This window comes from Chelonia mydas, chromosome 3, assembly GCF_015237465.2.
Source record: "Chelonia mydas isolate rCheMyd1 chromosome 3, rCheMyd1.pri.v2, whole genome shotgun sequence".
NCBI classification, from domain to species: domain Eukaryota; kingdom Metazoa; phylum Chordata; order Testudines; family Cheloniidae; genus Chelonia; species Chelonia mydas.
Window position 1 is genome coordinate 919,956 of NC_057851.1, and position 26,111 is coordinate 946,066.

A 26,111-nucleotide genomic window follows, 5' to 3' on the forward strand; every position below is an offset into this window, starting at 1 on the left:
ATTTTGTTCTCTGCACCAATATGGAGGCGATGTGTGGCGGGGGTGAGACCGAGGGGTTCGGGATGTGGGAGGCAGCCCAGGGCTGGGGCAGAGGGTGCCGGAGGGTGAGGGCTCTGGCTGGGGGTGCAGGCTCTGGGCTGTGTGGGGGGGTGTGGGCTGGGGCAGGGGATGAGGGGATGTGGGGTTTGGGGTGTGGAAGGGGGCTCAGGGCTGGGGCAGCGGGTTGGGGTGTGGGGGAGCTGAGGGCTCTGGCTGGGGGTGCAGGCTCTGGGCTGCGGAGGGGGGGTGCGGGCTCTGGGGTGGGGCCAGGGATGAGAGGTTTGGGGTGCAGGCTGCCCCGGGGCTGTGGTGGGGAGAGAGAGGATTCCCGCGAGCTCCCTCTCACCGCAGCAGCTCGGGGCTGCGGGAGAGGCGCCTCTGCCTGGCCAGGGAAGCGCCAACCGGACTGGGCTGGGCCGCGGGAGGGGGTCCCCTCTCTGGCAGCTCCGGCGGATCTGTGCTGGGACCGGGGAGGGAGAGGCGCCTCTCCCCACTGCATCCCTGAGCCCCTGCATGGGGCTTAATAGGCAGCTGCACAGCCACGCAGCCACTCAGCTTAGAGGGAACTTAGGTCGCCATCCCATCCCTGCTTCGAATGCAGATACTACACATGCTCCAACTCCAGCTTCTGACTCCCCAAATACTCCAGCTACTGCATCCCAGCCAACTCTCCCAGAGCCAGAGTTGATCAGTGGGGCTGCTGGTCGGGGAGGGGCGCTGGGGCATGGGAGGTTGCTGGCTGCTGGTGGGTGCTAAGCACCTGCTAATTTTTAGTCAGTGCCTATGGGCAGCACCTGTATGAGCAGCCCCTGCCCATGTGCCCACCCACCAGGGCACGCTGCACAGGGCTGGTGGAAGTCCAGGGCTCCCCACAGCGGCCTGGACTGATCTGCTCTAGCCTGGGGTCCTGGGCCCTGCCCCTATGGGTGCTGCTCCCAAGGGCTCTGCCAGCCCCAGAACCGGGTTCCTCGCCCAGGCAGCTCTTACGGGCTGCAAGCAGTTGAAGGGAAGTGGGGAGCTGAGGAGCATCTGCAGCCCCGGGGCCCCAGGCACCAGCAGCAGGAGGAGAAGACGGGAGTGCTGCGGCTGCCTGCACCATGGCACCAGCCAGAACAGCAGCCCCCTTCACTCCCTGGCTCTGCCTCTGAGCTGGCCAGGGGACAGGGCCTCAGGGCGGGGGAGAGGAGGAGGTGGGGCTAGCACTTGCTGGAGGAGGAGCAGGGGGTGGGGTCACAGACAGGAGCATGGCCCAGGACCCTGGGATCTGCATCAAAAATTTAAAAATTCTGCACACAATATTTTCAAATTCTGCATATTTTATTTGTTAAAATAACACAATATAATCACTCCAGTTTCAATTATTTTTGGTCATTTATTTCAAAATACGTGTCAGGAAGTGTCTGTAACAATGCTGACAACAAAAAAGATGCCAGGAAATGTTTTTTGACAAATAGATTCCTTACCTGGCATATTAATACAGAACTCTGAGTAATAATTTGTTTAAACTACAACACAGAACCGTATTTCCCGCACCCCTCAGAAGCAGTGCAAAGGCACGAGGCGGGGGCAGGTCAGGGCAACGGAGGAGCTAAAGGAGAGGGAAGTAAATTGCTGGGAAGGAGCCTGGGAGTGAACCTGGAGGGATGTTGGGTGTGGGTGGGAAAAGTATGGAACAGGTCTTTTTGGGGGGAGGTATTCCCCCGGCAGACTCCTAGTCTCTCCCATTCAGTCAGGCACATCTGCCCCTGTTCCCATGTGACCCTCCACCCCCACTCAGACACCCACTCCCCCCATCCCCATGTGGCCCTGCACCCCCTCCTCCATCCCCATGTGACCTTGCATCTCCCACCCCCCTGTGGCCCTGTGCCTCCACTCCCATTGAGCCCCTGCTGCAGTCTGTCCTCCCCCACTAGCCTTTATGAGCCCCTTTCTGACCCCCCATCACCCTAAGTTGTCTGTCTCCCCATAGCCCCTGTCTCCTGACCTGACCTGACAGGCTCTGTGAAGAAGGCAGGCTCTCTCTCTTCCTTAGCTGGCTGGGAGCTAATGCTCTGTTCTATCACCACAGCACCCTCTGGTGGGCAAAACCCAGAACTGCACCAACTTTCTGGCAGAAGCTTTTTTCTGCGCAAAAAATTAAAAATATGCATGGCTCATTAATTATGCATGTGTGCAGTGATGCAGAATTCCCCCGGGGGTAATCTCCCCACTCTTGCTTTCCTGACAGCTGCGAACCAGCTCAGGACAGGGCAGGCATGCCCTGGTTAGACACAGGAGAGCCAGGGCCTGGCCTGGTGCTCAGAGACATGGGACGTGTCTGCTGTGTGCCAGAGCTAGATGTGTGCGAGCAGACACTAGCCTGGGCTGCTGTGCCCCTTGCACACCTGTCTGCTCCCTGTGTCGCTGTGAGAGCTCCCGGGGACAGAGCACATCACAGGGAAGTGGATGGAGTTATGCACATTAGCCATGTCTGGGCAACCAGGAAGACCAGCGAGAGGCACCAAACTAACTGGGTGGAGAGTATTTTCTGTCTCTGATCCAGATTCCGTGCACAGGGACCTTGCTGTGGATTCTGGCCTGGGAGTCATTGCGGGGCGCTGACTTTCACTCAGTGAAATGGTTCTGCAAGTCTTGTTAATGGTGTCTGCGGTCTCCTCCCGGTGATGTGGAAAGCTGTGGGGGCGATAGGGCTGCGTAGTGTTGCAGTGTAGAAGTATCACTTCTCAACCTCTGTGCCTGAGATCAGGTGTAGTAGCCGGACCAGGGCAAGATGTTCAAGGTAAAGTGCAAGTGGGATACCAGCAACCACTTCCTCCCCCGGGGAAGCTTCACCCAATTTGCTGATTGGAGGTTCATCCACAGGGCCCAGCTCAATTGCGTCCCACTGAATGGAGCCGTCTGCCATAGGTGTGATGGGTTTAGTCACAGAGACCCCTTTGGGACTGTCATCTGATGTGCTGGAATTACCTCTGAGCCAGTTTTCCCTGATGGCTTGGGACTCCAGAACCCTGCCTTGTTGAGCCAGACATGCTAGCCTGCTGCAACACAGACCCAGGTCTGAACTACGCCCCCAAAGCTGCAGGCTTTAACTGAAAACCACTCAGCAGGTCACCTATCTCCAGCACCCAGACACCCAGTTCCCAATGGGATCCAAACCCCAAATAAATCAGTTTTACTCTGTATAAAGCTTATACAGGGTAAACTCATAAATTGTTCACCCTCTATAACACTGATAGAGAGATATGCACAGCTGTTTGCTCCCCAAGGTATTAATCACTTGCTCTGGGTTTGTTAATAAACAAAAGTGATTGTAATAAGTATAAAAGTAGAATGTAAGTGGTTTCAAGTAATAACAGACGGAACAAAGTAAGTTACCAAGTAAAATACAACAAAACACACAAGTCTAAGCCTAATACATTAAGAAACTGAATACAGGTAAATCTCACCCTCAGAGATGCTCCAATAAACTTCTTTCACAGACTAGACTCCTTCCTAGTCTGGGTCCAATCCTTTCCCCTGGTACGGTCCTGGTTAGTTCCAGCTCAGGTGGCGGCAAGGGGATTTCTCATGACTGGCAGCCCCTTTGTTCTGTTCCACCCCCTTTTATAGCTTTGGCACAAGGTGGGGGGGGGAATCTTTTGTCTCTCTGGGTCCCCACCCCTCCTTCTAAATGGAAAAGCACCAGGTTTAAGATGGATTCCAGTACCAGGTGATATGGTCACATATCCTGTGAGACCCCAGCCTCCATTCTTCCTGGCCTGACTCACAGGAGTACAGGAAGGCTTACAAGTAAACAGAGCATTTACAACCAATTGTCCTGGGTAATGGGAGCCATCAAGATTCCAAGCCATTATTAATGGCCCACACTTTGCATACTTACAAAAGGACTTCAGAGTTATACTTCACATAGCTAGTTTTAGATACAAGAATGGTGCATTCATACAAACAGGATGAACACATTCAGTAGGTTATAAGTTTTGTAATGATACGTTACAAGAGACCTTTTGCATGAAGCATGTCCCAGTTACATCGTATTTACGCTCATTAGCATATTTCCATAAAACACATGGAGTGCAATATCAAAATGGGAATCAGGACAAGCGATGCAGGAAGTGCGGCTACGCCAACAAGACACTACCCCACGTTCTTTGTAGCTACAAGCCCCATTCCAGAGCCTGGCAGCTGCGACACAACACCATCCAAGATCGCCTGGTCAGAGCCATCCTGCCACCCATGGGGAAGGTGGCCGTGAACTCTGCCATCCATGGAACGGACAGCCATGATCGGACATCGTCATCACCAAGGAGGACCAGAAGACGATCACCATGGTGGATGTCACAGTGCCCGTCGAGAACGGGACCCCGCCTTCCACGACACCCAAGCTCGAAAGGTGGAGAAATACGCCCCTCTGGCAGACACCCTGGGAGCTAGTGGTTACCAGGTCCAGACACACGCACTGATCGTCGGAGCCATGGGTGCATGGGACCCTGGTAATGAAAGAGTGCTGAGAGAATGCAGAATCGGTCAGCTCTATGCTCGGCTGATGCAGCACCTCATGGTGTTGGACACCATCAGGTGGTCGAGGGACATCTACCTAGAACACATCACCCAACATCGGCAATACCAGGAGGGATGAGCTGGAGGCCGATGAGAAGCACAGTCCGCAAAGTAAAGGAAAGACTTCCCTCATGGCTTGTATTTTCTAAATGGACAAACCTACCTAATTCTCAGTTACTGAGGGACAATCACAGCACGACAAACATCATCTCGCCTGCTGCTCAGGAGAAGGACGCTCCAACGAGAATTCCTCCCACCTCCTCCACTGCCCAGGATCTTGACGTTGGTCGTTGTCCTGCTGTGCTGGAAGCTACCTCAGCTGGCGAGACCAGCATCTCCTCGGAAACCACCCAGCGGGACGCAACACCTCACTAGATGCCTGCCCAGCCCAACCTCTCCATACTGCTCTCCCAGAGCCACTAGAACCATCTAACGGGTCTGCTGGTACGACTGAAGGCTGTGGTTAGATGTTCGGCTGTGTGTGTGTGTTCTCCCTGTGTGTTGCCTGAGCTCTGCGAAGACAGCTGGCACGGCAGACCTCTCCAAACTGCCCAGTGACCACAAGATCTGTTAAGGTATGAAGGCGCAGAATTTAACATTTTTCATTGCAGAATTTTACATTTTTTGGCACAGAATTCCCCCAGGAGTAGGAGATGTAGGGGTGTTCTACTGAAGGCAGTTGGGCGGGGGGGGGCGCGCACAATTTGTTCCAAAGAGTGGAGTAGTTGGGACAGTCACTACATTAGAGTAAAACAGAGCTTGAGCCATTTATGAGTGGGATCGTATTATGGGATTGCCTGTGACGGTGAGAGACTGGGGCGGTGCCAGGCTCTTTCTGGTTGGGGGGTTGAGGAGGGCTAGACAGCAAAGTGGAGGTGTGCACCCCGCACCAGGCCCTGCTCCTGTCTGTGACCCCGCCCCCTGCTCCTCCCCCAGCAAGTGCCAGCCCTGTCTCCTCCTCTCGCCCGGAGGTCCCACCCCCCTGGCCAGGTCAGAGGCAGAGCCAGGCAGTGCAGGGGGATGCTGTTCTGGCTGGTGCCGTGGTACCGACAGCCTTGGCACTCGCTCATCTTCTCCTGCTGCTGGTGCTTGGGACCCCGGGGCTGCAGATGCTCCTCAGCTCCCCACTGCTCGCAGCCCGTAAAAGCTGCCCGAGCGAGGAACCCAGTTCTGGGGCCGGCAGAGCCCTCGGGAGCAGCACCCATAGGAGGCGGAGCCCGGGCTAGAGCAGGTCAGTCCGGGTCACTGTGGGGAGCCCTGGACGTTCCACCAGCCCTGTGCAGCGTGCCCTGGCGGGTGGGCACATGGGCAGCGGCTGCCCATGGAGGTGCTGGGCAGCCAGAGGGCAAGGACCACTGGCCAGGCTCACAGGCAGAGCAGCCCTGGGGCTCCCCTCAGTCTGGCGATGGTGCAGCTCCAAGCCCGGGCCCCTCGGCAGAAACCCTGCAAAGGGCAGCAAAGAATCAAGGCACCAGGGCAGGAGACCAGCAAGCAGCTCGCCCAGACCCCCAGCCCTGTCCTTGCTGACAGCATTCAGGGGAAGTCCGGCCGCAGCCCCCCACTGGCACAGGTCTCAGGAACTCCCGCAGAGGAGGAAATATTAGGACTTAACAGGATGCCATAGAACAGACGAGTCTCCGCGGGAAGCGCTGTTTCTGTTTCTGTTCTTGGTCCAGATCCACATTCCCCCCCCGGCCAAAGTATCCGTTGCTTGCCCCAGCGCCACCCGCTCCCCGCTCCCCCCACAGTCTCAGCTCACAGTGGAGCCCCCCTTGGCCTTCCCGCCATCCCCGCCCTCACCGACCCGACTGCTGCCAGCTGCCCCCCCCAGCCCCAGGCCGGACCCTTCTCGCAGCGTGCCCCAGATAGCCTCCCCGGCCAGGCAGGCAGTGGGCGGGGCCATGCGGTGGGCGGGGTTTGGGACAGGCAGTGGGCGGGGCCATGCGGTGGGCGGGGTTTGGGACAGGCGGTGGGCGGGGCCGTGGGCGGGGTCTTGGGGCAGGCCGGGGGTGGTGCATGCGGGCCATGGGGTAGGTGGGGGGCCGTTCACGGCGCAGGCAGTGGGCGGGGCCATGCCGCGGGCGGGAGGGTGGGCGGGGTTTGGAGCAGGCGATGGGCGGGGCCATGCGGCGGGCGGGGGAGGCGGGCGGGGTTAGGGGCAGGCAGTGGGCGGGGCCATGCGGTGGGCGGGGGAGGCGGGCGGGGTTAGGGGCAGGCGGTGGGCGGGGCCGTGGGCGGGGTCTTGGGGCAGGCCGGGGGTGGTGCATGGGGGCCATGGGGTAGGTGGGGGGCCGTTCACGGCGCAGGCAGTGGGCGGGGCCATGCCGCGGGCGGGAGGGTGGGCGGGGTTTGGAGCAGGCGGTGGGCGGGGCCATGCGGCGGGCGGGGGAGGCGGGCGGGGTTAGGGGCAGGCAGTGGGCGGGGCCATGCGGTGGGCGGGGGAGGCGGGCGGGGTTAGGGGCAGGCGGTGGGCGGGGCCGTGGGCGGGGTCTTGGGGCAGGCCGGGGGTGGTGCATGGGGGCCGTGGGGTAGGTGGGGGGCCGTTCACGGCGCAGGCAGTGGGCGGGGCCATGCGGCGGGCGGGAGGGTGGGCGGGGTTTGGGGCAGGCGGTGGGCGGGGCCATGCGGTGGGCTGGGCCATGCGGTGGGCGGGGCCGAGGCCCGCTGCCCCCACGCGGGGGCTGCCGGGAGCTGTAGTTCCCGCCGCCGCGCCGGACGGAGCCACGAGACAGGGCCCTGGGCACGGCAGCTCCCAGCAGCCCCTGCGGCCACCGGCAAGATGGCGGCGGCGACGGCGGGCGCGGAGGAGCGGCAGGGGTCGTGGCGGGACAGGTGCGGGCGGGTCCGGGTCCGGGTCTGAGCCCGAGCGCGCTGCGGGGGTCGGATGGTGCAAGGGGGGCTCGGACTCTGTGGGGCGCGCCGCGCCCGGCCGGGGGGAGGGGGGACCGGGGGGGGCGGGCTCTGTGGGGCGCGCCGCGCCCGGCGGGGGGGCGCGGCCGGGGGGAAGGGGGGCCGGGGGGCGCGCCCGGCCGGGGGGAAGGGGGGCCGGGGGGCGCGCCCGGCCGGGGGGAGGGGGGGCCGGGGGGAAGGGGGGCCGGGGGGCGCGCCCGGCCGGGGGGAGGGGCGGGCTCTGTGGGGCGCCCCGCGCCCGGCTCTGAGGCGTCGTGCCCCACAGCGGCAGCGGCGAGGACTCCCTGGACGCGCTGCTGAGCCGCCTGCCGCTGGCGCCCGCGCTGTCCCCGCGGAAGCGGACCATGAGCCAGTCGAAGACGGAGCCCCCGCTGCTGCGGACCAGCAAACGGACCATTTACACGGCGGGGCGGCCGCCCTGGTACACCGAGGCGGGCACGCCCTTCAAGGAAGCCTTCGTCATCGGTGAGACCCCCACCCTGGCCGCCCGGCTGCAGCTGTGCCCGGCGCTGGACTCGCCGGGCGGGGCCTGCCCCCGCCGACAAGCGCCGCCGGGCTCCCCACCCAACCCCTGGCCCCCCGGGCTGCCCCTGCCGCGCCCCTGCCCCTGCCCTCGCGCTGTCGGTGCGTCGGGCTCGGGCTGGCGTCGAAGCGCGGCTCAAACTCGCCGCTCGCTGGCAAAAGTTCAGCGAAGGCCGAGACCGTGAACCTGCCCTGATGCCTGTGGGCAGCCAGCCTAGGGGGCGGCGGGCAGGTGGGCCGTGCTGGCAGGAGCCGTGCTGCAGAGGCTGAGCGAGCTGGAGTCCCCGCGGGCCCCCTGCCCAGGTGTGTCGCGTTGTGTAATGCGGGGGGGGGCTGAAGCGCGAGTAACTGAGGCAGGTCATTGTCCGCCAGGATGGGGAGGGGTCTCCTAGCCAGCCGGAGGTGGTAGGCAGTGTTACTGTGGGTGTTGCTGAGCGAGGACTCCAGCAGTCTCCTAGACTATGGACTGCACTGACCGTTTGTGGGTGTGAACCTGCCGCCAGGGGTTGTGCACCCCACAACCCCCAGGCCTCTCCTGCCCACCCAGCCACTCCACCACCCCGTGATCGGGTCCGACTCTGCGCTGCTCACCTCACCCCGTAGCCTGGCGCTGTTCCCCTTTTCTGCTTTCACCTCAACGGGCCTTGCTGTGAGTAGATGAGCTGCCTGCTCCAAGCACCGCTGCTGCCCCATGGGGCTTTCTGAGTCAGCAACTGACAGGGTGGACACAGGGATCCGAGGGGATCGTGCATTGGGTGGGGTGACGGCAAGCGAGCGTGGGGTTACAGTGAGCTTAAGGGGGCAGTGGGGTGATGGCAAATGGAGGGGGGAGCTGGGGGGATGAGATGGGGGGAAGCAGTGGGTGGTAGGCAGGGGATGATGGGCAGTGGGCGGGGCAGGGTCAAGGGGTGACAGTGAGCTGGAGGGGTTAGCAGGTGCTGGTGAGTGGGGGAGGGCACGTCTGGGCAGTTCTCAGAGCTGCTCTATGAAAGGCCTTGTCCCTTTGCCCAGCATCCTCCACTGACCTACCTGGCCTCTTCCAAGCCTGAGCTTAGCCCCGGGCAGAGTCTCTGCGAAGTTTGGAACGATGCTACCGGACAGCATATTCGGGCGATGATGTGGGTCAGACCAACTCTGTCCCGTCCTGCTCCCCAAGCAGGGACCAGCTGCCCTGAAGCCATGGGGACAGGCATGTGTTGCCCCTGCGTGGCCCCGAGGGTGCCCAGTGCCTGCAGGGGCAGCAGCGTGCATGGTGGGAGGTTGATACCCCTTGGGGGTGGGTGGGGTGAATGTTGTGGGTGAGGATGTGGCTTAGCAGGGGCTGTGCCTGGCTCTGAGGGCCATGTACTTTGGTGTCAGTGTCGTGGAGCCCTCGCTAATTGGCCCAGAGCGTTCCCTGTGGGGCCTTGCTGGGTATGTGGGGGGCGGGGCCGAGCTATGGCGTGCCGGTGACCAGCCCTCTGCTGACAGGGCTCCCGTGCCCCTCCCCAGAGGGTGGGCGGGATATGGCCCTGTTTTCTCCATGCTGACCTTCCTGTGAATCTCCTGGATGGGGAGGCGGTGCTGGGGAAGCAGCGGCCAGCGTCCGGGGCGGATTTCTCTCCCCAGGCCTGTGTGGAGGGAGTGCATCAGGCAAGACCACGGTGGCCAATAAGATCATTGAGGCCCTGGACGTGCCCTGGGTGGTGCTGCTGTCCATGGACTGCTTCTATAAGGTGAGCCAGTGCGCCCCTGGGGGAAGAGGGAGCCCTGAGAGGGCTGGATATCTCTGCTGCCCCGGCCCTGGCAGTCAGCTGCCCCAGCCCTGAGGCTGACCAGCTGCTGTGGATGGGGGTGGGGGACCAGAGCCTGGCTGGGGCTGAATGCTTGGGGGGCTGGGCTCCCTGAGCTCTGCCCAGAACATCTCCTGCCAGGGAGGCAGCCCTGGGTCCCCACCAGTGGGGCTGCTGCTTAGGGGGTGTCTATAGTTGGGGTACTGGGCTCCATGTCTGAATTTCGGCAGATCGAATGGACTGAGTTTCCTCCATCCTATCAACTCTTTCCCTTGCCCCTCCTCCACCCCTCCATGTACTGCGTCTGTGCCCCTCCCCTGTACACTGCTCCACCCTCTTCCCTGTGTGCCCGCCCCCCACCTATGCACTGCCCCGTCTCCCCCACCCGTCCCCAGGTGCTGAATAAGGAGCAGCAGGAGCTGGCTGCCCACAACGAGTACAACTTCGACCACCCCGATGCCTTCGACTTCGACCTGCTGATCAGCGTGCTGCGCAAGCTGAAGAAGGGCAAGAGCGTCAAGGTGCCTGCGTACGACTTCACCACGCACAGCCGCCGCAAGGAGTGGGTATGTGGGGGCAGGGCGGGGAGCCCTGCCAGATGTACGGCTTCCCATGGGCAGGGGAGGGCTGGGGGCAGTGGGTATGTGGGGGGCAGGGTGGGGAGCCCCTCCAGATGTATGGCTTCCCAAGGGGAGGGCTGGGGGCAGTGCACAGTGTGTGTGGAGAGGATGGGGTGTGTGGGGACAGGGTTTGGGGTAAGGCAAGGGTATGGGGTGCAGTGGGGGAGCGGACAGGGGCAGGGTTACCAGTCTCTGAAGCATGGTGTGGCCCTTCTCTCCCTGCAGAAAACCATCTATGGGGCCAATGTGGTAGTATTTGAGGGGATTTTATCTTTTGCCAACAAGGAGCTGCTGAAGGTATGGCTTGCCTGCTGGCACTGGGCACTGCCTGGGGCAGGGAGGGCTGTCCTGGGTGCCTGCTGGCGTTGGGCACTGCCTGGGAACCGGTGTGGAGGACAGGTCTGTCCTCAGAGCACCCCTGGGAGGGTTGGAGAGACTGGCCTGGGGTGCACATGGGGGTTGGGGGAACAGCCAGCTGACCACTCCCGAGAACCACCCCGTTGTGCTCTGTGTGGTCAGAGCTGGGTGTGCGGGGGGAGGGCCCTGCCCTGAGTCTCAGAGCTGGGGCAGGCCTGGTTGGGGGACAGACGGGTGTTCACCCTCCTGGACCCCCAGCTCCTGGACATGAAGGTGTTTGTGGACACGGACTCGGACATCCGGCTGGTGCGGCGGCTGCAGCGTGACATCATGGAGCGCGGGCGCGACCTTGTGGGCGTCATCAAGCAGTACAACAAGTTCGTCAAGCCGGCCTTCGAGCAGTACATCGAACCCACCGTGCAGGTGGCCGACATCGTGGTGCCCAGAGGTGAGGCCGCGCTGGGGGAGCCGGGTCAGGCTCCAGGTGGGCAGTGGGTGTCGGAGTGGGTGGGGCTGTGGGGGAGAGAGGGTGGGTGCGGCAGTGCTCTGGGTATCTGAAGGGGTGTCAGGGTGGGCAGGGCTGGGCAGTCAGGGTGGGTAGGTCAGGGGCTGGGCTCCAGGTGGGTGGAGGTGTCAGGGTGAGTGGGTGGAGAACTGGGCTGAGGGGTCAGGGTGTTGGGTGGGCAGGGCTTGGGGGTTGGGCTCCAGGTGGGCAGGGCTGGGCTCTGGCCGGGGGGGCGTGGGGTGGACAGGGCTGGGATTCATCTCCTGTTCTTGCTCTTGTCAGGTGGGGAGAACTTCGTGGCCCTGGATCTCATTGTGCAGCATGTGCACAGCCAGCTGGAGAAGGTGAGGAGGGTGGGGCGGCTGCTGTCTCTGGCTCCTTGGTCCCCGTGCGCTACGGGCGACACGGACCCCGCAGCTGTTGTATGGTGGCTCCTGCTGACGCAGGATTGCCCCCGATTCAGGGCCCCTGGGCCCCATGTGGTGTCCCTGGTCAGGCTGAGAGGGGAAGAGTGAGAGCGAGTGACCCTAAAGCAGGGGCCGAGCTGGCTGGTCCAGGGCACCACATTGCACGTCTCCCGCACCTCCTCGTTCTCCAGTCTGGCACGGCTGACTGGTCGCTGGTCCCTCAGTCCTGACCTGCAGCTCCCGACCAGCCCTGGGCGCCTCACACAGCTCTGCCAGTGCCCCAATCCCGCCCTACAGCCCCCGGCCAGCCCAGCCCTGCCTTCCCCACACACAGCCCTGCCACTGCCCCCAAGCTCGCCCACCTGCCAGCACCGCACTCCCCACACACAGCTCTGCCAGTGCCCCAATCCCGCCCCGTGGTCCCCTGCTACCCCAGCCGTGGGCTCCCCACACACAGCTCTGCCAGTGCCCCCAGTCTCGCCCTACAGCTCCCGGCCAGCCCAGCCCTGCCCCTCCATGGATATTCGCGCACCCACAGCTGTGGCTTTGCCTGCTCCCAGGGTTAGCAACAGCTGGAGGTGCTGGGTGGGGCGAGGGGGCTGTGCTGTACTGGGGCGGGGGGTGGGGCGAGGGGGCTTGCGGGCAGTGACAGATGTTCTGTATTTCTCTCCCTATCCCCCGCCCTGCAATCTCGACGTGGGCTCTCACCATTGCAGCGTGAAATCACGGTCAGGTACGATGGGCGCAGTGCGGCCCCTCTCTCCTCTCACACCTCAGCCCAGGGTGCAGTGCGGGGATGGGGGCAGCCCGGACCTGTCCCCGGGCGCAGTGTGGGGAGCGGGATGTGGGCAGCCCAGACCTGTCCCCGGGAGCAGTGCGGGGAGGGGCTCACGGCCCATGGCAGTTCCAGGGCCCCAGCCACCCAGACGAGGCGTGGTTAGCACCGACGCCACAGAAAGGCTGGCAGTGCTAATGGCCACTTGATTCCCGTGGCGCATGGCATGCGTAGACTCCCTAGTGCTGCTCCTGTAGCCAGTTCCCTGGGAGCCCCTCCACCTGCCCACCGGGGAGGCTCCAGCCCCTCCGCAGCGTGTGGCGGGGTCTGCCAGGGGGCCTCTGCTTGGTGCGGCTGAGCCCGCAGCTGGGCGGCTTGCCTGGTGGGGCAGCACGGGAGCTGCCAATCATGTCCCCTCTGGAGCCAGAGGGGCTCCCCGAGCAGGGAGAACTGCTGTGGCTTGCTGGCAGCTTGCTGGCACAGCTCCACGGAGGCAGGTGCCCCGGGACCTGTGCCCTGCCTCTTCTGCTGGCCGCCTCCCAGGCAGCCGCCTAGAATATGTGTATGGGGGGGGTCTGACCCCTTGGGACGACTCTGGACGCTCTCCTTGCTTGCTCTCACAGGGCACTGGGCCAGGCTGTGCTGCTGAGTTGTGGGGCTCAGCTGCCATTCGGCGGGGGGGGGTTTGCTCGGCTCCTCCAGAGGGGGTCTGGAAAGGGGCAGCAGCCTCAGCCCCAGCCCACACTCTCACTCGAGACTGCCAGCTTAATGCAGCGCTGCTGGGCGTGCTGTGCTCAGACACTGCCCTGCTGCTGCTGGGGTGTAGCAGGGCAAAGCCAAAACGGGAGGTGGGCCTCCATGACCACCTGCTGGGGCCAGGCAGCTCCACCCCCCTCCCTGTCCCTGCAGCTAGGTGGGACCAGGCTGCTTCCCTCCTCCAGGTGCTTCCAGCAGCTCCCTGCTCTCGCTAGGGCTGGGGCCAGATGCTTCTACCTTCGGGCTCTGTTGGGCTGCCCCCCTCTCCCCCAGCACCCTGTGTCCATAGCAGGAAGCTGCTGCCGCCTGCCGCCCTCTAACGCCCGTTTGTCTCTCTCTTGTGCCCCTGTCGTGCCCTCCCCTGTCCCTGTTGGCCCGCGGTGTCTGCACCAGAGGAAGCTGCGCTGGCATATGTGAGGACAGTTTGTCTCCGTTCCTTCCCTGCTGTGCTGGCCGCTCCTGTGTGTGTTGCTTGGCTTGGGGGGATATCTCCTTGGCTGGTGACTTGCTTTGTTTGTCTCTAAGCCCCCCTGGAGCGGAGCAGACCCTTCCCACGATGCTGTGTGTGTGTGTGACCTGCAGGGCTGGTGCTGTCACCCAGGCCTCTCCACAGTCTCTTGGCACTAATCCTCTGCCAGGCAGGGCCCTGGTCCATGCTGGGCTCCCTGCTGTGGGAGGAGGGCTCTCGTCACCAGGGGGGAGCGGCAGATAGACCCGGGGGGCAATACCTGCTTCCCAGCTCAGTAGCTGCTAGCCCTGCCCCTGGATGAGCTGGGAGGCAGTGAAGCCGAGCGCCCCACGCTGCATGAGCTTTGCGGCCTCCACAGTCAGGATATGGGCTTCGTCCGGGGAGCACTGGGGTGGCTGCTCCTGCATTTCCTCCAGCGAGAGACACGCTTAGAATCATAGAAGATCAGGGCTGGAAGGGACCTCAGGAGGTCATCTAGTCCAACCCCCTGCTCAAAGCAGGACGAACCCCAACTAAATCATCCCAGCCAGGGCTTTGTCAAGCCGGGCCTTAAAAACCTCTAAGGATAGAGATTCCACCACCTCCCTAGGGAACCCATTCCAGGGCTTCACCACACTCCTAGTGAGGCTTCATTGGCCTCAAACTGCACCGCAGCTGTGAGAGCTGCTGGGTTCAGGCTGTGCGGGTGTCACGGATCCACAGGATTGGTGCTACACCCCCTGCTTTGGAACAGTGTCTTGGAGGAGCCCTTCAGTGGGCCAGACCCTCCCCAACGGGTCCCACTCTTCCTTCCCAAGTCTGAACCGCCGGGCTCCAGCACTCCTGCTTCACACCGAGAGCTCTGGTGAGCGAGTCCCGCTGAGACTGATCCTAGTAGAGACTTGTCCTTTCTGCAGCGATCCAGGCGCCTCGCTGGATACTTCTAGTGACACTCTCACAGCTTCTTTAAACGGGGTGAGCCCAGAGAGGAGATGGCTGAAGCAAGGTCCATTCTGGTCAGTCCAAAGCCCAGCCAGGCTGCAGCGAACTCCATTTTTTCTCTCTTGCTCTCACTTACTCACACACCTGGTTTAAATTAGGTCAGTTTAACTACATTGCACAGGAGTGTGAAAAAATCCCCCCACCCCCCGCGGGAGTGGCGTAGTTAAGCTGACCTAAGTCCCTGTCTAGACAGCAGTAGGTTGACAGAAGAATTCTTCCATCGACCTAGCTACTGTCTCTCGGGGAGCTGGATGCTCCTGTCAGCGTGGTTCGTGTCTACCCTGAACTGCTACAGCAAGGCAGCTATAGCATTTTGAGCATCGACAAGCCCTAAGTCTGACCTCAGTCACGGCTAGTCTACACTAGAAGCGCCACGTTGCCGGCGGGCGAGCGCTCTCCCATCGACATAATGACTGCACCTCGGCGAGAGGCGGAAGCGATGGTGGGAGAGCGCCTCCCGCTGACCGCACTGCTGTGGACAGCGCTTAGGTGGCTGTAATGTGCGTCACATGCGGGGGGGCTTTTCACACCCCTGAATGACAGAAGTTAGATCGACAGAAGCGGTAGTGTAGACCTGCCTAGCTCCTAGGTGAGAGAGTTTCCTCCAGAAGCCAGCACTCATCCCCCACCTCTCACCAGCCAGTCATTTGTTCTCTGCTCAGCTTCCCTGCTGAGAGCGTGGATCCAGGAGTCATTGGATCTGGTCTTGTCTCTCTGGGCCCCTTCTTGATCTGGGTGGGTGTCAGCTGGTTCCCTAATGACTGTTCATTCCACCCAGATAGGGAGATGACACCCACCTAGGTCTCTTAGCCTGCCCTGAGAGCCAACGTCATCCCTTTTCCCAAGCGAGTAATGTGTGTGTAGGGGAAACTGAGGCATGGATAAGCTTCAGAGCAACTCTTATAATTCCCTTGTCACAGCAGGCCCTAGGGGGCTGTCTGTGCTGCGGCTGGGAGGCCGGACTGCGGCATATGTGCTGCACCTGCGTTAGCTTCCATCTAAACTGGTCTCCGTCTAGCTAGATCAAAACTTGCTCTAGTGACAGGCGCACGCCGGGGCCCCAGCGGGCGGGGCTAGCCTGCGCCTCCGCTCATGCTACTGCAGCTTCACTACCATTGCTAGTCCAGCTACTGGGAGGTGGGGCCATCCCTGGCGTGCCAGAGCAAGTGTCCACATGTCTCCCCCATGCAGCTGGTTCTGTGCTCTGTGTTTGGAGGGAGCCCCGGGAGCAGGGCATGGGGCTGCCTGGCAGACCCTGGTGGGTGGAGCTACTGTGCAGGCGTCAGACACACGCACGCCCGCGGGAGTCTCCTGCGGGGTAGTGAATGTGGCAGAGAGCTGGCGGGGCCACCGGCATTTCCCTGCATGTGGGTGGGGCTGGCGCGTGCATGCCTATGCAAATGCCTGGCAGAGGGCTGCTGGGCCAGACTCACTTGTGTCTTTCTGCAGAGCGGCCCTGGCCTCTGCCCACCAAGGGCAGCCGCTGCCCAAGTCGCTGAGTGTCCTCGAGGGCACGCCGCAGGTGCGTGGCATGCACACCATCATCAGGTACTGAGTCCCCTACCCTCTCTGTGGGTGGGGCAGCCTATCCTTTCCCACCCCTCGCCCTCTCCCTGTGGGGGGGCTGGCCTAGTTGGAGTCCTGGAGCACTGCAGTCCCCCTGCCTCAGTTTCTCTTCTGACTTTTCCAGGAACTCACTCTCAGCCAGGCATATTTCAAATCAGGCCCCCCACTCCTGAGGTGTGGTTGACGAAGTCTCTCAAACATGGGCTTTGTTTGGCCCTGGTTCCCTTTGCTGCAGGGTGTCCAGTCTACCCTGATTCCCTCTCTGCCCCAGTTGATTAAGTGGGGCAGGACTGCTGGTCTGTCACTGATCCCCAGCATCGGGGGTATGCCCCCTGCTTGGAAACAGTCTCTGGGAGGTGCCCCTGAGATGGGCCAGAACCCCAGGGGTCTCATTCTTCCTTCAGGGTAGGCCATGCGGCTTCACCACCTCCTGAGACTGGACTTCTGGGGCTCCAGCCCCCCTGCCCCACCCCCTGAGCTCCCATCAGTGAGTCAAACTACACTAGACACCTGACAGAGCCTTGCCCACTCCTAACCCGGTATTTCCAGTGACACTTGGGCAGAGTTTTCAGACCGGTGGGTTTTTCAGGCTACGTGTACACTAGCAAGGTGCCAGCAGTGTGCTGGAAGGTCTCCCGTGTAGCTGCCCTATGCTGCCGGGAGTGACCTCTCACAGCAGCCCTTGGTCAGCACAGAGAGATGAAGGGTAAAGCATGGCCCAAGTCATTCTGGTCAGCCCAGAGCCCAGCCCAGCTGCGGGGAACCCCATTCTTGCAGCTCTGTCTCTCTCCTCGTTCACATCCCAGGTGAGAGCCCCAACTCCTCCCAGCAGCCAGCTCTTACCCCCCCTCACATCTGCCAGCTCCTTTTGTTCTTGAGCTGGTGTTGCTCAGCTTCCCTGCTGAGAAGTGTGGAAATTGGTGTCCCCGCACCCACGCCTCCCCCCGTGTCAAGGTCCTGGTGATTGCCTTGCCATTCCTTCTTGGATTTTCCGTTGCTGTGGTCGGCCTTGGCCAGTCCTTTCCCGTGGCCCGGCCTGGCTCAGGCAGCTAGGCACCATTCCTTCCCATGTCTCCCAGCCTGCCCGGAGAGCGGCCTTAGTCCTTTTCTGCCCTGGGTAGGCATACAAAATACAGGGGAAACTGAGGCACACATAGGCTTCATAGAAAATATTACAGAAAATTCCCACATTGTCACAGGGTCCCACTCTCGTCCCTGGCCTCTCTGCAGAGCCTTTTCTGGTCCCAGGCCTCAGGCTGGGCAGCAAGGCTGGCAGGGTCTGTCCGGAGCTCAGCGGGAGGAAGTTGCCTAACTGTACGTGGCCCAATTCCCAGCCTGGTCTGCTGATCCTTCCTAGAACAGCTCTTAAAGGGAGTGGCCACACCTTGGAGCAGGCCTGGCTGGCCTGAGGTGCTGCTGCCCTTACTGGGGGGAGACGGAGCACCCTCCCGCCGTCCTGCCCCAGTGAGACTTGGTGAGCGGGCCCTGCTGCTGGGGGCCGCGGGCAAATGGTATATTGGTCGGGCTAGTCTGGTGTAACCAGAGCTCCTCCATCCCTGCCCCGTCAGCATGTCCCCGCCCCCCAATGGAGGATGAAGGAGTGGGAGACACCCTCCATCAGGCCACTCCCCCAATCTTTGAGGGCTGGTTTTTTCTTTCAGAGGGTCCAAGAACAGATCCCTGTGGGACCTCACTAGAAACACCCACTTGGGGATGATTCCCTGTTTAGTTACATTTTGAGACCTGTCAGTTAGCCAGCTTTTAATCCACTTACTGTGTGCCATTTTGAATTTATTATTTTAGTTAGTATCATGTGGTACCAAGTCAAATTATCACATCACCACTATTACCTTTATCAACCAAACTTGTAACCTCATCAGACAGAGATCCTCTCAAACTATTTCCATAAATCCACATGGATTGAAAAGGAGAGTAATATAATAAATGCCATTCTTTATTAAGTGACTCCCATATCGGTTATTCCCTTATTTTCCCTGGAGGGGGGTGATGGCTAGGTCCCCTCTATGCCCTGGGACCCCCACATAGGAGAGGTGACAGGGCCCTGGTGCTGGGGGTGGATGGATCTACCCTGGCAGCCATCTGGGAGAACCTGGCTCATTAGCGGGAGTGACAAGATATTTTCCCCAACATGCCTGCTCTCTGCCCCCAACCCACTCACCTGCGCTGCATGGGGATGGGGTTGGAATTGGGGTGCCATTGGGATGGGGGGACGCAGAGGCCCCAGGGCCTGGAGTCTGCTCTTACCTCTGTGTCACTGGTCCAACAGGAACAAGGACACAACCAGGGACGAGTTCATCTTCTATTCCAAGCGCCTGATGAGGCTGCTGATTGAACATGCCCTCTCCTTCCTGCCACTCAAAGTATGTGACCTGCCCCTCCTGCCTGCCACTCACACTACAGGCCCCGCCCCTTCCCCACTGACCCACCCTTCCTGCCTGCCACTCACACTACAGGCCCCGCCCCTTCCCCACTGACCCACCCTTCCTGCCTGCCGCTCATGCTACAGGCCCCGCCCCTTCCCCCGGTGACCCACCCTTCCTGCCTGCTGCTCACGCTACAGGCCCCGCCCCTTCCCCCGGTGACCGCCCCTTCCCCCGGTGACCCACCCTTCCTGCCTGCCACTCACGCTACAGGCCCCGCCCCTTCCCCCGGTGACCCACCCTTCCTGCCTGCCGCTCACGCTACAGGCCCCGCCCCTTCCCCCGGTGACCCACCCTTCCTGCCTGCCACTCACGCTACAGGCCCTGCCCCTTCCCCACTGACCCACCCTTCCTGCCTGCCACTCATGCTACAGGCCCCGCCCCTTCCCCCAGTGACCCACCCTTCCTGCCTGCCGCTCACGCTACAGGCCCCGCCCCTTCCTCCGGTGACCCACCCTTCCTGCCTGCCACTCACGCTACAGGCCCCGCCCCTTCCTCCGGTGACCCACCCTTCCTGCCTGCCACTCACGCTACAGGCCCCGCCCTTTCCCCCGGTGACCCACCCTTCCTGCCTGCCACTCACGCTACAGGCCCCGCCCTTTCCCCCGGTGACCCACCCTTCCTGCCTGCCACTCACGCTACAGGCCCCGCCCCTTCCCCCAGTGACCCACCCTTCCTGCCTGCCACTCACGCTACAGGTCCTGCCCCTTCCCCGGTGACCCACCCTTCCTGCCTGCCACTCACGCTACAGGCCCCGCCCCTTCCCCACTGACCCACCCTTCCTGCCTGCCGCTCACGCTACAGGCCCCGCCCCTTCCCCCGGTGACCCACCCTTCCTGCCTGCCACTCACGCTACAGGCCCCGCCCCTTCCCCCGGTGACCCACCCTTCCTGCCTGCCACTCACGCTACAGGCCCCGCCCCTTCCCCACTGACCCACCCTTCCTGCCTGCCACTCACGCTACAGGCCCTGCCCCTTCCCCACTGACCCACCCTTCCTGCCTGCCGCTCACGCTACAGGCCCTGCCCCTTCCCCCGGTGACCCACCCTTCCTGCCTGCCACTCACGCTACAGGCCCCGCCCCTTCCTCCAGTGACCCACCCTTCCTGCCTGCCGCTCACGCTACAGGCCCCGCCCCTTCCCCCGGTGACCCACCCTTCCTGCCTGCCGCTCACGCTACAGGTCCCGCCCCTTCCCCCGGTGACCCACCCTTCCTGCCTGCCGCTCACGCTACAGGCCCCGCCCCTTCCCCCGGTGACCCACCCTTCCTGCCTGCCGCTCACGCTACAGGCCCCGCCCCTTCCCCCGGTGACCCACCCTTCCTGCCTGCCGCTCACGCTACAGACCCCGCCCCTTCCCCCAGTGACCCACCCTTCCTGCCTGCCACTCACGCTACAGGCCCCGCCCCTTCCCCACTGACCCACCCTTCCTGCCTGCCGCTCACGTTACAGGCCCCGCCCCTTCCTCCAGTGACCCACCCTTCCTGCCTGCCACTCACGCTACAGGCCCCGCCCCTTCCCCCGGTGACCCACCCTTCCTGCCTGCCGCTGACGCTACAGGTCCCGCCCCTTCCCCCGGTGACCCACCCTTCCTGCCTGCCGCTCACGCTACAGGCCCCGCCCCTTCCCCACTGACCCACCCTTCCTGCCTGCCACTCACACTACAGGCCCTGCCCCTTCCCCCGGTGACCCACCCTTCCTGCCTGCCGCTGACGCTACAGACCCCGCCCCTTCCCCCGGTGACCCACCCTTCCTGCCTGCCACTCACGCTACAGGCCCCGCCCCTTCCCCCGGTGACCCACCCTCCCTGGCTGCCGCTCACGTTACAGGCCCCGCCCCTTCCCCCGGTGACCCACCCTTCCTGCCTGCCACTCACGCTACAGACCCCGCCCCTTCCCCCAGTGACCCACCCTTCCTGCCTGCCGCTCACGCTACAGGCCCTGCCCCTTCCCCACTGACCCACCCTTCCTGCCTGCCACTCATGCTACAGGCCCTGCCCCTTCTCCCGGGGTGACCTGCCCCCAACCTGCCACGTAAGGCCCACCCTGCCCTTTGCTACCTGTCCAGCTGTGTCATGCTGCAGCCTGGCTCAGGGTCTGCCCCCATGTTAATGACCTGCTCTTCTTCTGCAGCCAGTGACGGTGGAGACGCCTCAGGGGACTGTGTATGAAGGGAAGCGGTTCCACAGGCAGCGGGTGAGACTGGCCGGGTCCCCCCAGGACTCTGGGAGGAAGGGTGGCCATTCCGCGGCCCAGGCCTGGGAGAGCTGGTTCCATTCCCTGCTCCGCACAGACTGCCTGTGTGACCCTGGGCCAGTCACTTAGCTTCTGTGAGGTCAGTTCCCCCTGTCCTCTGCAGTGAGGCAGGACTGGGAGAATATGGTGAGGCTCTCAGGTCCTGGGCCAATGGGGGCCAGAGATATGTCCTAGATAGGTGGATAGACAACACCCCCTTGGGCTCCAGAGGGGAGATGCGAGGCTTCCCAGAGTGCTTTGGGGAATAGGAAGGGTGGCTGGGGGTCCTTGCCCCAGTGTGAGGGCTGGGGGACTGTTGAGGGGGTGCTGCCCCAGTGTGGGAGGCCGGGGGGCGGGGGGGGGAGAAGTGCTGCCCTGGCTTGGGGTCTGAGATGCGGGAGGCGGTTGCTGCCCAGTCCAATCTAAGGTGGCTGTTGTCCAGATCACAGGTGTGTCCATCCTGCGGGCGGGGGAGACCATGGAGCAGGCTCTCACTGCTGTCTGCAAAGACATTCGACTGGGCAAGATTCTGATCCAGACCAACCATGACACAGGGGAGCCTGAGGTGAGCGCTGCCCTGTGCGTCCCCTCTCTGCCCCCAGCTCTTCGGGAGCATTGGCTCCCATCCCACCAACCCTTCCCCCCTGTGATGATGCTGCCCATGGGAGCCAGCTGAGGTCACTTAATCAGCATGAACTGCAAACACAATGGGGCAAACAAACCCCAAACACTGGTGGATAGTCCACTCCTTCAATTTACCCAGCCAGCCCAAACCAGCTTCTATAGTACCTCCCTGGGTACTCAGATGTCCAAATAATGCAGTTCCCTTAAAGTGCCCAGCCGCAGGCCTCCATCCAGACACACATGTCAAACATAGGATAATAAATTCTGAAAATCTTATTTCATCATAGAAAAGAAAAGGTTCTCCTGACCCCAAAGGACCAAGCCCCAGACCCCGGTCAAATGATAACTTAGATCTTACCCCAAATACACGCTTACAGTCAATTCTTATTAACTAAACTAAAATTTATTAAAAAAAGAAGAGAGCGCACGTGCTGGTTCAAAGATCGATATACAGACAGACTTGAGTTCAGTTCTTGAGGTTCTGATACAGAGCAGAGCAGAGCTGAGCTGAGCTTGTAGTTGCCAAAAGTCCTTTTAGAAACAGTCCACGGGTTACAGTCCAATGTCCATGTTCAGGGTGACTCCCATCAGTGACTGGGGATCTCAATCCTTATGGCTTAAGGTTTCCACCTCCTGAAACCCAAAGCAGATTTGAGATGATGAAGGATCGTGTCCCAGGGTATTTATACATTTCCTGCAGCCATTTGGCCTGAGAAAACAATCGGCTCCACTTTCCTTCTCCCAAACATCCTGGCAATTAGCCCAGGGTAATTTATCCATTAACAGTTCAGATACCGGTTACCACAACCTTCAAAGAGCCATATAGACAATAATACTATGTCACTCCAGTGTCTTCCTAAATGTTAATATTCCCCTTTTGATCTTTGAATCAAAGCTATAGCAACAGACAAGACTTGTTTGCTTACATCACAAGACCTGAGCGCTACCCTTCTATCTCTAACAATGCTGGCTGCATTTCAAAGCTCTATTCATTTACAGATCTCCTAACCAGTCTTTAAAGTTGAGCCATGGGTCAGGTCTGTCTGGGAGTTCATTAACTCTTTCTGGCCCAGTCACCTTTCAATGAGCTATTATATTATACTCATAACGTCACACCCCCGGCATCCCCAGAGTGCGTGTGCTCTCAGCAGCCACCCTGCTCCGCCTGGGGGGCTGCCCAAGGAGCTGCGGGGAGTGGGCCCAGGGCATCACACTTGACTCCTTCATAAGCTCTGTCCCCCATCTCTCCTCAGCTTCACTATCTGCGGCTCCCCAAGGAGATCAGCGAAGACTATGTCATTCTGATGGACAGCACCGTGTCCACAGGGGCTGCAGCCATGATGGCCGTGCGCGTCCTTCTGGTGAGCCTGCGGGGCAAGCTGCCTGGGGAGTGCAGGCTGGCGGCTGGGCTTTCCAGCATGGAAGCTACTGCTCTGAGCATGGGGCACTTCGCCATAGGTGGTGGTATAATAGGCTAAGCCTCCCCTGGCAGAGCTGCTGCCGCCGGGTTGCGGGTTTGGGCGGGTTGCACGGGGGAAGTTTTTTTGCTTGTTATTATGCACCAGGCAGGTGCTGAGGTGGTTGAGGAGGTGGTGTGTGCTACTCAGTGTCCCCAGTTCATCCATAATCTCCCGGAGTAGCAGATACCACCTCCTCAGCCGCCCCGGCATGGGGCATAGAAAAATCTCAGGGTCTTCAGGAAGAGCTTTTGTTTTTCTAGCGGGGCGTCTCAGGAGGGGAGATGGAGGGGTGTTGGTGGCATGGCTGGGGCCGGCCTGGGGCTCAGGACTCCCGGCGGCCTGGGACTCCTCCAGCTGTGGGAGGAGGGTGGTGGAGTGGGCTTGGGGTGGCCTGGTGCTCCTCCGGCCACGGAGGGGTTGGCAGGGCTCTGGGGGTGCTTGGGCGGAAGGGGCATGGCACTTCGCTCTGGGGCCGAACGGCTCAGCACTGTCTATGCTGCAGGATCACGATGTCCATGAGGAGAAGATCTTCCTGCTGTCCCTGCTGATGGCGGAGATGGGGGTTCACTCCGTGGCCTACGCCTTCCCCCGTGTCCGCATCATCACCACAGCCGTGGACAAGAAGGTCAACGAGGAATTCCACATCATCCCTGGAATCGGTAAGGGGACGGGGGAGCACAGCCTGGCTTGGGCAACTGACCAGGCCCTCCTGTGCCCTTTCTCGGCCCGGAGCCAGCTGTGCTAGATGGTGTGCTCCCGGCAGGGCCGGGCCATGGTTTCATTCTCCTGGGGCTGCCTCGGGGGAGAGGGCTGGCATGAGGGAGGGGAAGGATGGCTCGGTGGTTTGAGCATTGGCCTGCTAAACCCAAGGTTGTGAGTTCAATCCTTGAGGGGACCATTTAGGGATCTGGGGCAAAGATTGGGGATTGGTCCTGCTTGGAGCAGGGGGTTGGACTAGATGACCTCCTGAGGTCCCTTCCAACCCTGATCTTCTATGGTGGGGTGTGGTGCTGCTGCGGCTTGTCTTATGGTGTTGTTTTTGTGTCTAGGTAACTTTGGAGACAGGTACTTTGGTACTGATGCCCCCTCCGCCTGGTGTGAGAATGAGAGCACGGACTACTGAGCGTGATGGCCTGCCTGCCAGCCTTGCCCCTGCTGCCTCCTCCCTCCCTCTTTCGAGCCTTGCGCTTCTGCTGCCCCAGGATCGCCCCTCCCTGCTGGCCTCTGGACCACACACTGTTAGGCGGGCAGCCATTTGGAAACTGCCCACCAGCACCCTCCATTGTGCGTGCAGGGCAGAGACTGCCTGTGGCTTGCAGTGTGCGCACACTGGGCACACACTCCTGGTGCCCCGCTCTGGTAGGTGGGAGGAGGGGGGTCAGATTCTCTCTTTGGCCCTACATAGATGTGGTGGGTGTGGAGGTGGTAAGAGACTCTCCCTATGGCCTGGAAGGGGTGAGGTGAGGCCCATGCACAGGCTGGAGCAGGTTCTGTGTGTGTGTTTGCTCTGAGCAGTTACTCCCCCTATGTTCCGGCTCAGGGGCCAGCTCCTTGTAAAAGTGTCAGGGACACAGGATCAAATGGAAGGGAACAGCCCTGTCGTCCTCAGTCAGCAGCTCTCCTCCCACCCCTCCTCCAGTGCCCTGATAGCCCTGAATGTGGGGCAGGGCCGTGGGGCTGTTTAGCCGGGAGCAGTCTGGTGCTGGCAGCAACCTAGGGCTTGCGCAGAATAGGAGGTGTGCCTCACCTTCCCCAGCAGGCCTTCCACCCACGGCCAGGTTCATGAGTCTGGCAGCTCCCCCGTCTCTGGGCCACTCTGCTGGCGTGGCGGAGACGCCCAGCTTGTCCGGGAGGCAGGTGGGGGACTGCAGCTCGTCCCTCCTGCGGGTGTGGGCTTGTGAGGAGACCCGTCTAGCCGGAGCGCCTTCCTGGACGCCTGGCTCGTGCTGGGGGCAGGCCAGCGGCGTGCGGCCGAAGCTGTTGTGAGCGGGAGCGCAGCAAGGAGGCCTCCGCGTGTTTCGGCAACCCCCCATCCGAGCCCCTCCCGCTAACGCCTGGGGCACGGGGAGGCGGGGGCCGCGGCCAGTGCCCGGGAAGCGAGGACCATGGACTGGGACAAGAGGAGAGCCGGTGCCACGGGGGGCCTCCCGCTGCCTCGCCCAGGGCTAGGACCCAGGTCTGCCTCGTGCCTTGCGGGGCGCCGGGACTGGGCCCGGGGGGGCGCTGGGGTCCCGCTTTTCTGGGCCCTCCACTGAGGCCGGCCCTGGCCCCAGCGGGCGGCAGCTGCCCGGCGCCCGGTTCCCGCGGGCGGCTCCGGCTGCCCGGGGGCGGCTCCGCTGTGTACGCGTCAATAAAGGGTCTGCCAGGACCGCGCCTGCGCCTCTGTGCGCGCCGAGCCGAGCCGGGACAGCCCCGCCCCGCCGGGCGCGCGGGGAGTCGGAGGGGCGGGGCGCGGGGTGTGCTGGGAGTTGGCGGGGAGGGGCGCGGGGCACACTGGGAGTTGGAGGCGCGCGGGGAGTCGGAGGGGGTGGGCGCGGGGTGTGCTGGGAGTTGGCGGGGCGCGGGGCACGCTGGGAGTTGGAGGCGCGCGGGGAGTCGGAGGGGGTGGGCGCGGGGTGTGCTGGGAGTTGGAGGGGCGGGGCGCGGGGCACGCTGGGACTCGGAGGGGCGGGGCGCGGGGTGTGCTGGGAGTTGGCGGGGCGCGGGGCACGCTGGGAGTCGGAGGGGGTGGGCGCGGGGCACGCTGGGAGTCGGAGGGGCGGGGCGCGGGGCACGCTGGGAGTCGGAGGGGGTGGGCGCGGGGCACGCTGGGAGTCGGAGGGGCGGGGCGCGGGGTGTGCTGGGAGTCGGAGGGGGTGGGCGCGGGGCACGCTGGGAGTCGGAGGGGCGGGGCGCGGGGCACGCTGGGAGTTGGAGGCGCGCGGTGCACGCTGGGAGTCGGAGGGGGTGGGCGCGGGGTGTGCTGGGAGTTGGTGGGGCGCGGGGCGTGCTGGGAGTCGGAGGGGGTGGGCGCGGGGCACGCTGGGAGTCGGAGGGGCGGGGCGCGGGGTGTGCTGGGAGTCGGAGGGGCGGGGCGCGGGGCGTGCTGGGAGTCGGAGGGGCGGGGCGCGGGGCACGCT

General features: G+C 62.4%; 1 protein-coding gene across 2 annotated transcripts; it reads left to right on the top strand.

The window, feature by feature from the left end:
- The first annotated feature begins 7,284 nt into the window (after positions 1–7,284).
- LOC102941028 (uridine-cytidine kinase-like 1) lies at positions 7,285–25,360 on the top strand. 2 transcript variants are annotated; one of them, XM_037893612.2, is made up of 15 exons: positions 7,285–7,428; positions 7,772–7,971; positions 9,637–9,743; positions 10,196–10,366; positions 10,646–10,717; positions 11,036–11,225; positions 11,565–11,626; positions 12,406–12,422; positions 16,120–16,218; positions 18,524–18,617; positions 20,807–20,869; positions 21,351–21,473; positions 22,786–22,893; positions 23,495–23,651; positions 24,042–25,360. In XM_037893612.2, the coding sequence occupies exons 1-15, from the start codon at positions 7,376–7,378 to the stop codon at positions 24,113–24,115; spliced, it is 1,590 nt and encodes a 529-aa protein (XP_037749540.1). In that variant the 5' UTR covers positions 7,285–7,375; the 3' UTR covers positions 24,116–25,360. The 2 variants fall into 2 exon arrangements, with proteins under 2 accessions (XP_037749540.1, XP_037749539.1); XM_037893611.2 differs by having other exon boundaries at positions 9,586–9,743; positions 24,042–24,386.
- The last annotated feature ends 751 nt before the right edge of the window (positions 25,361–26,111 follow it).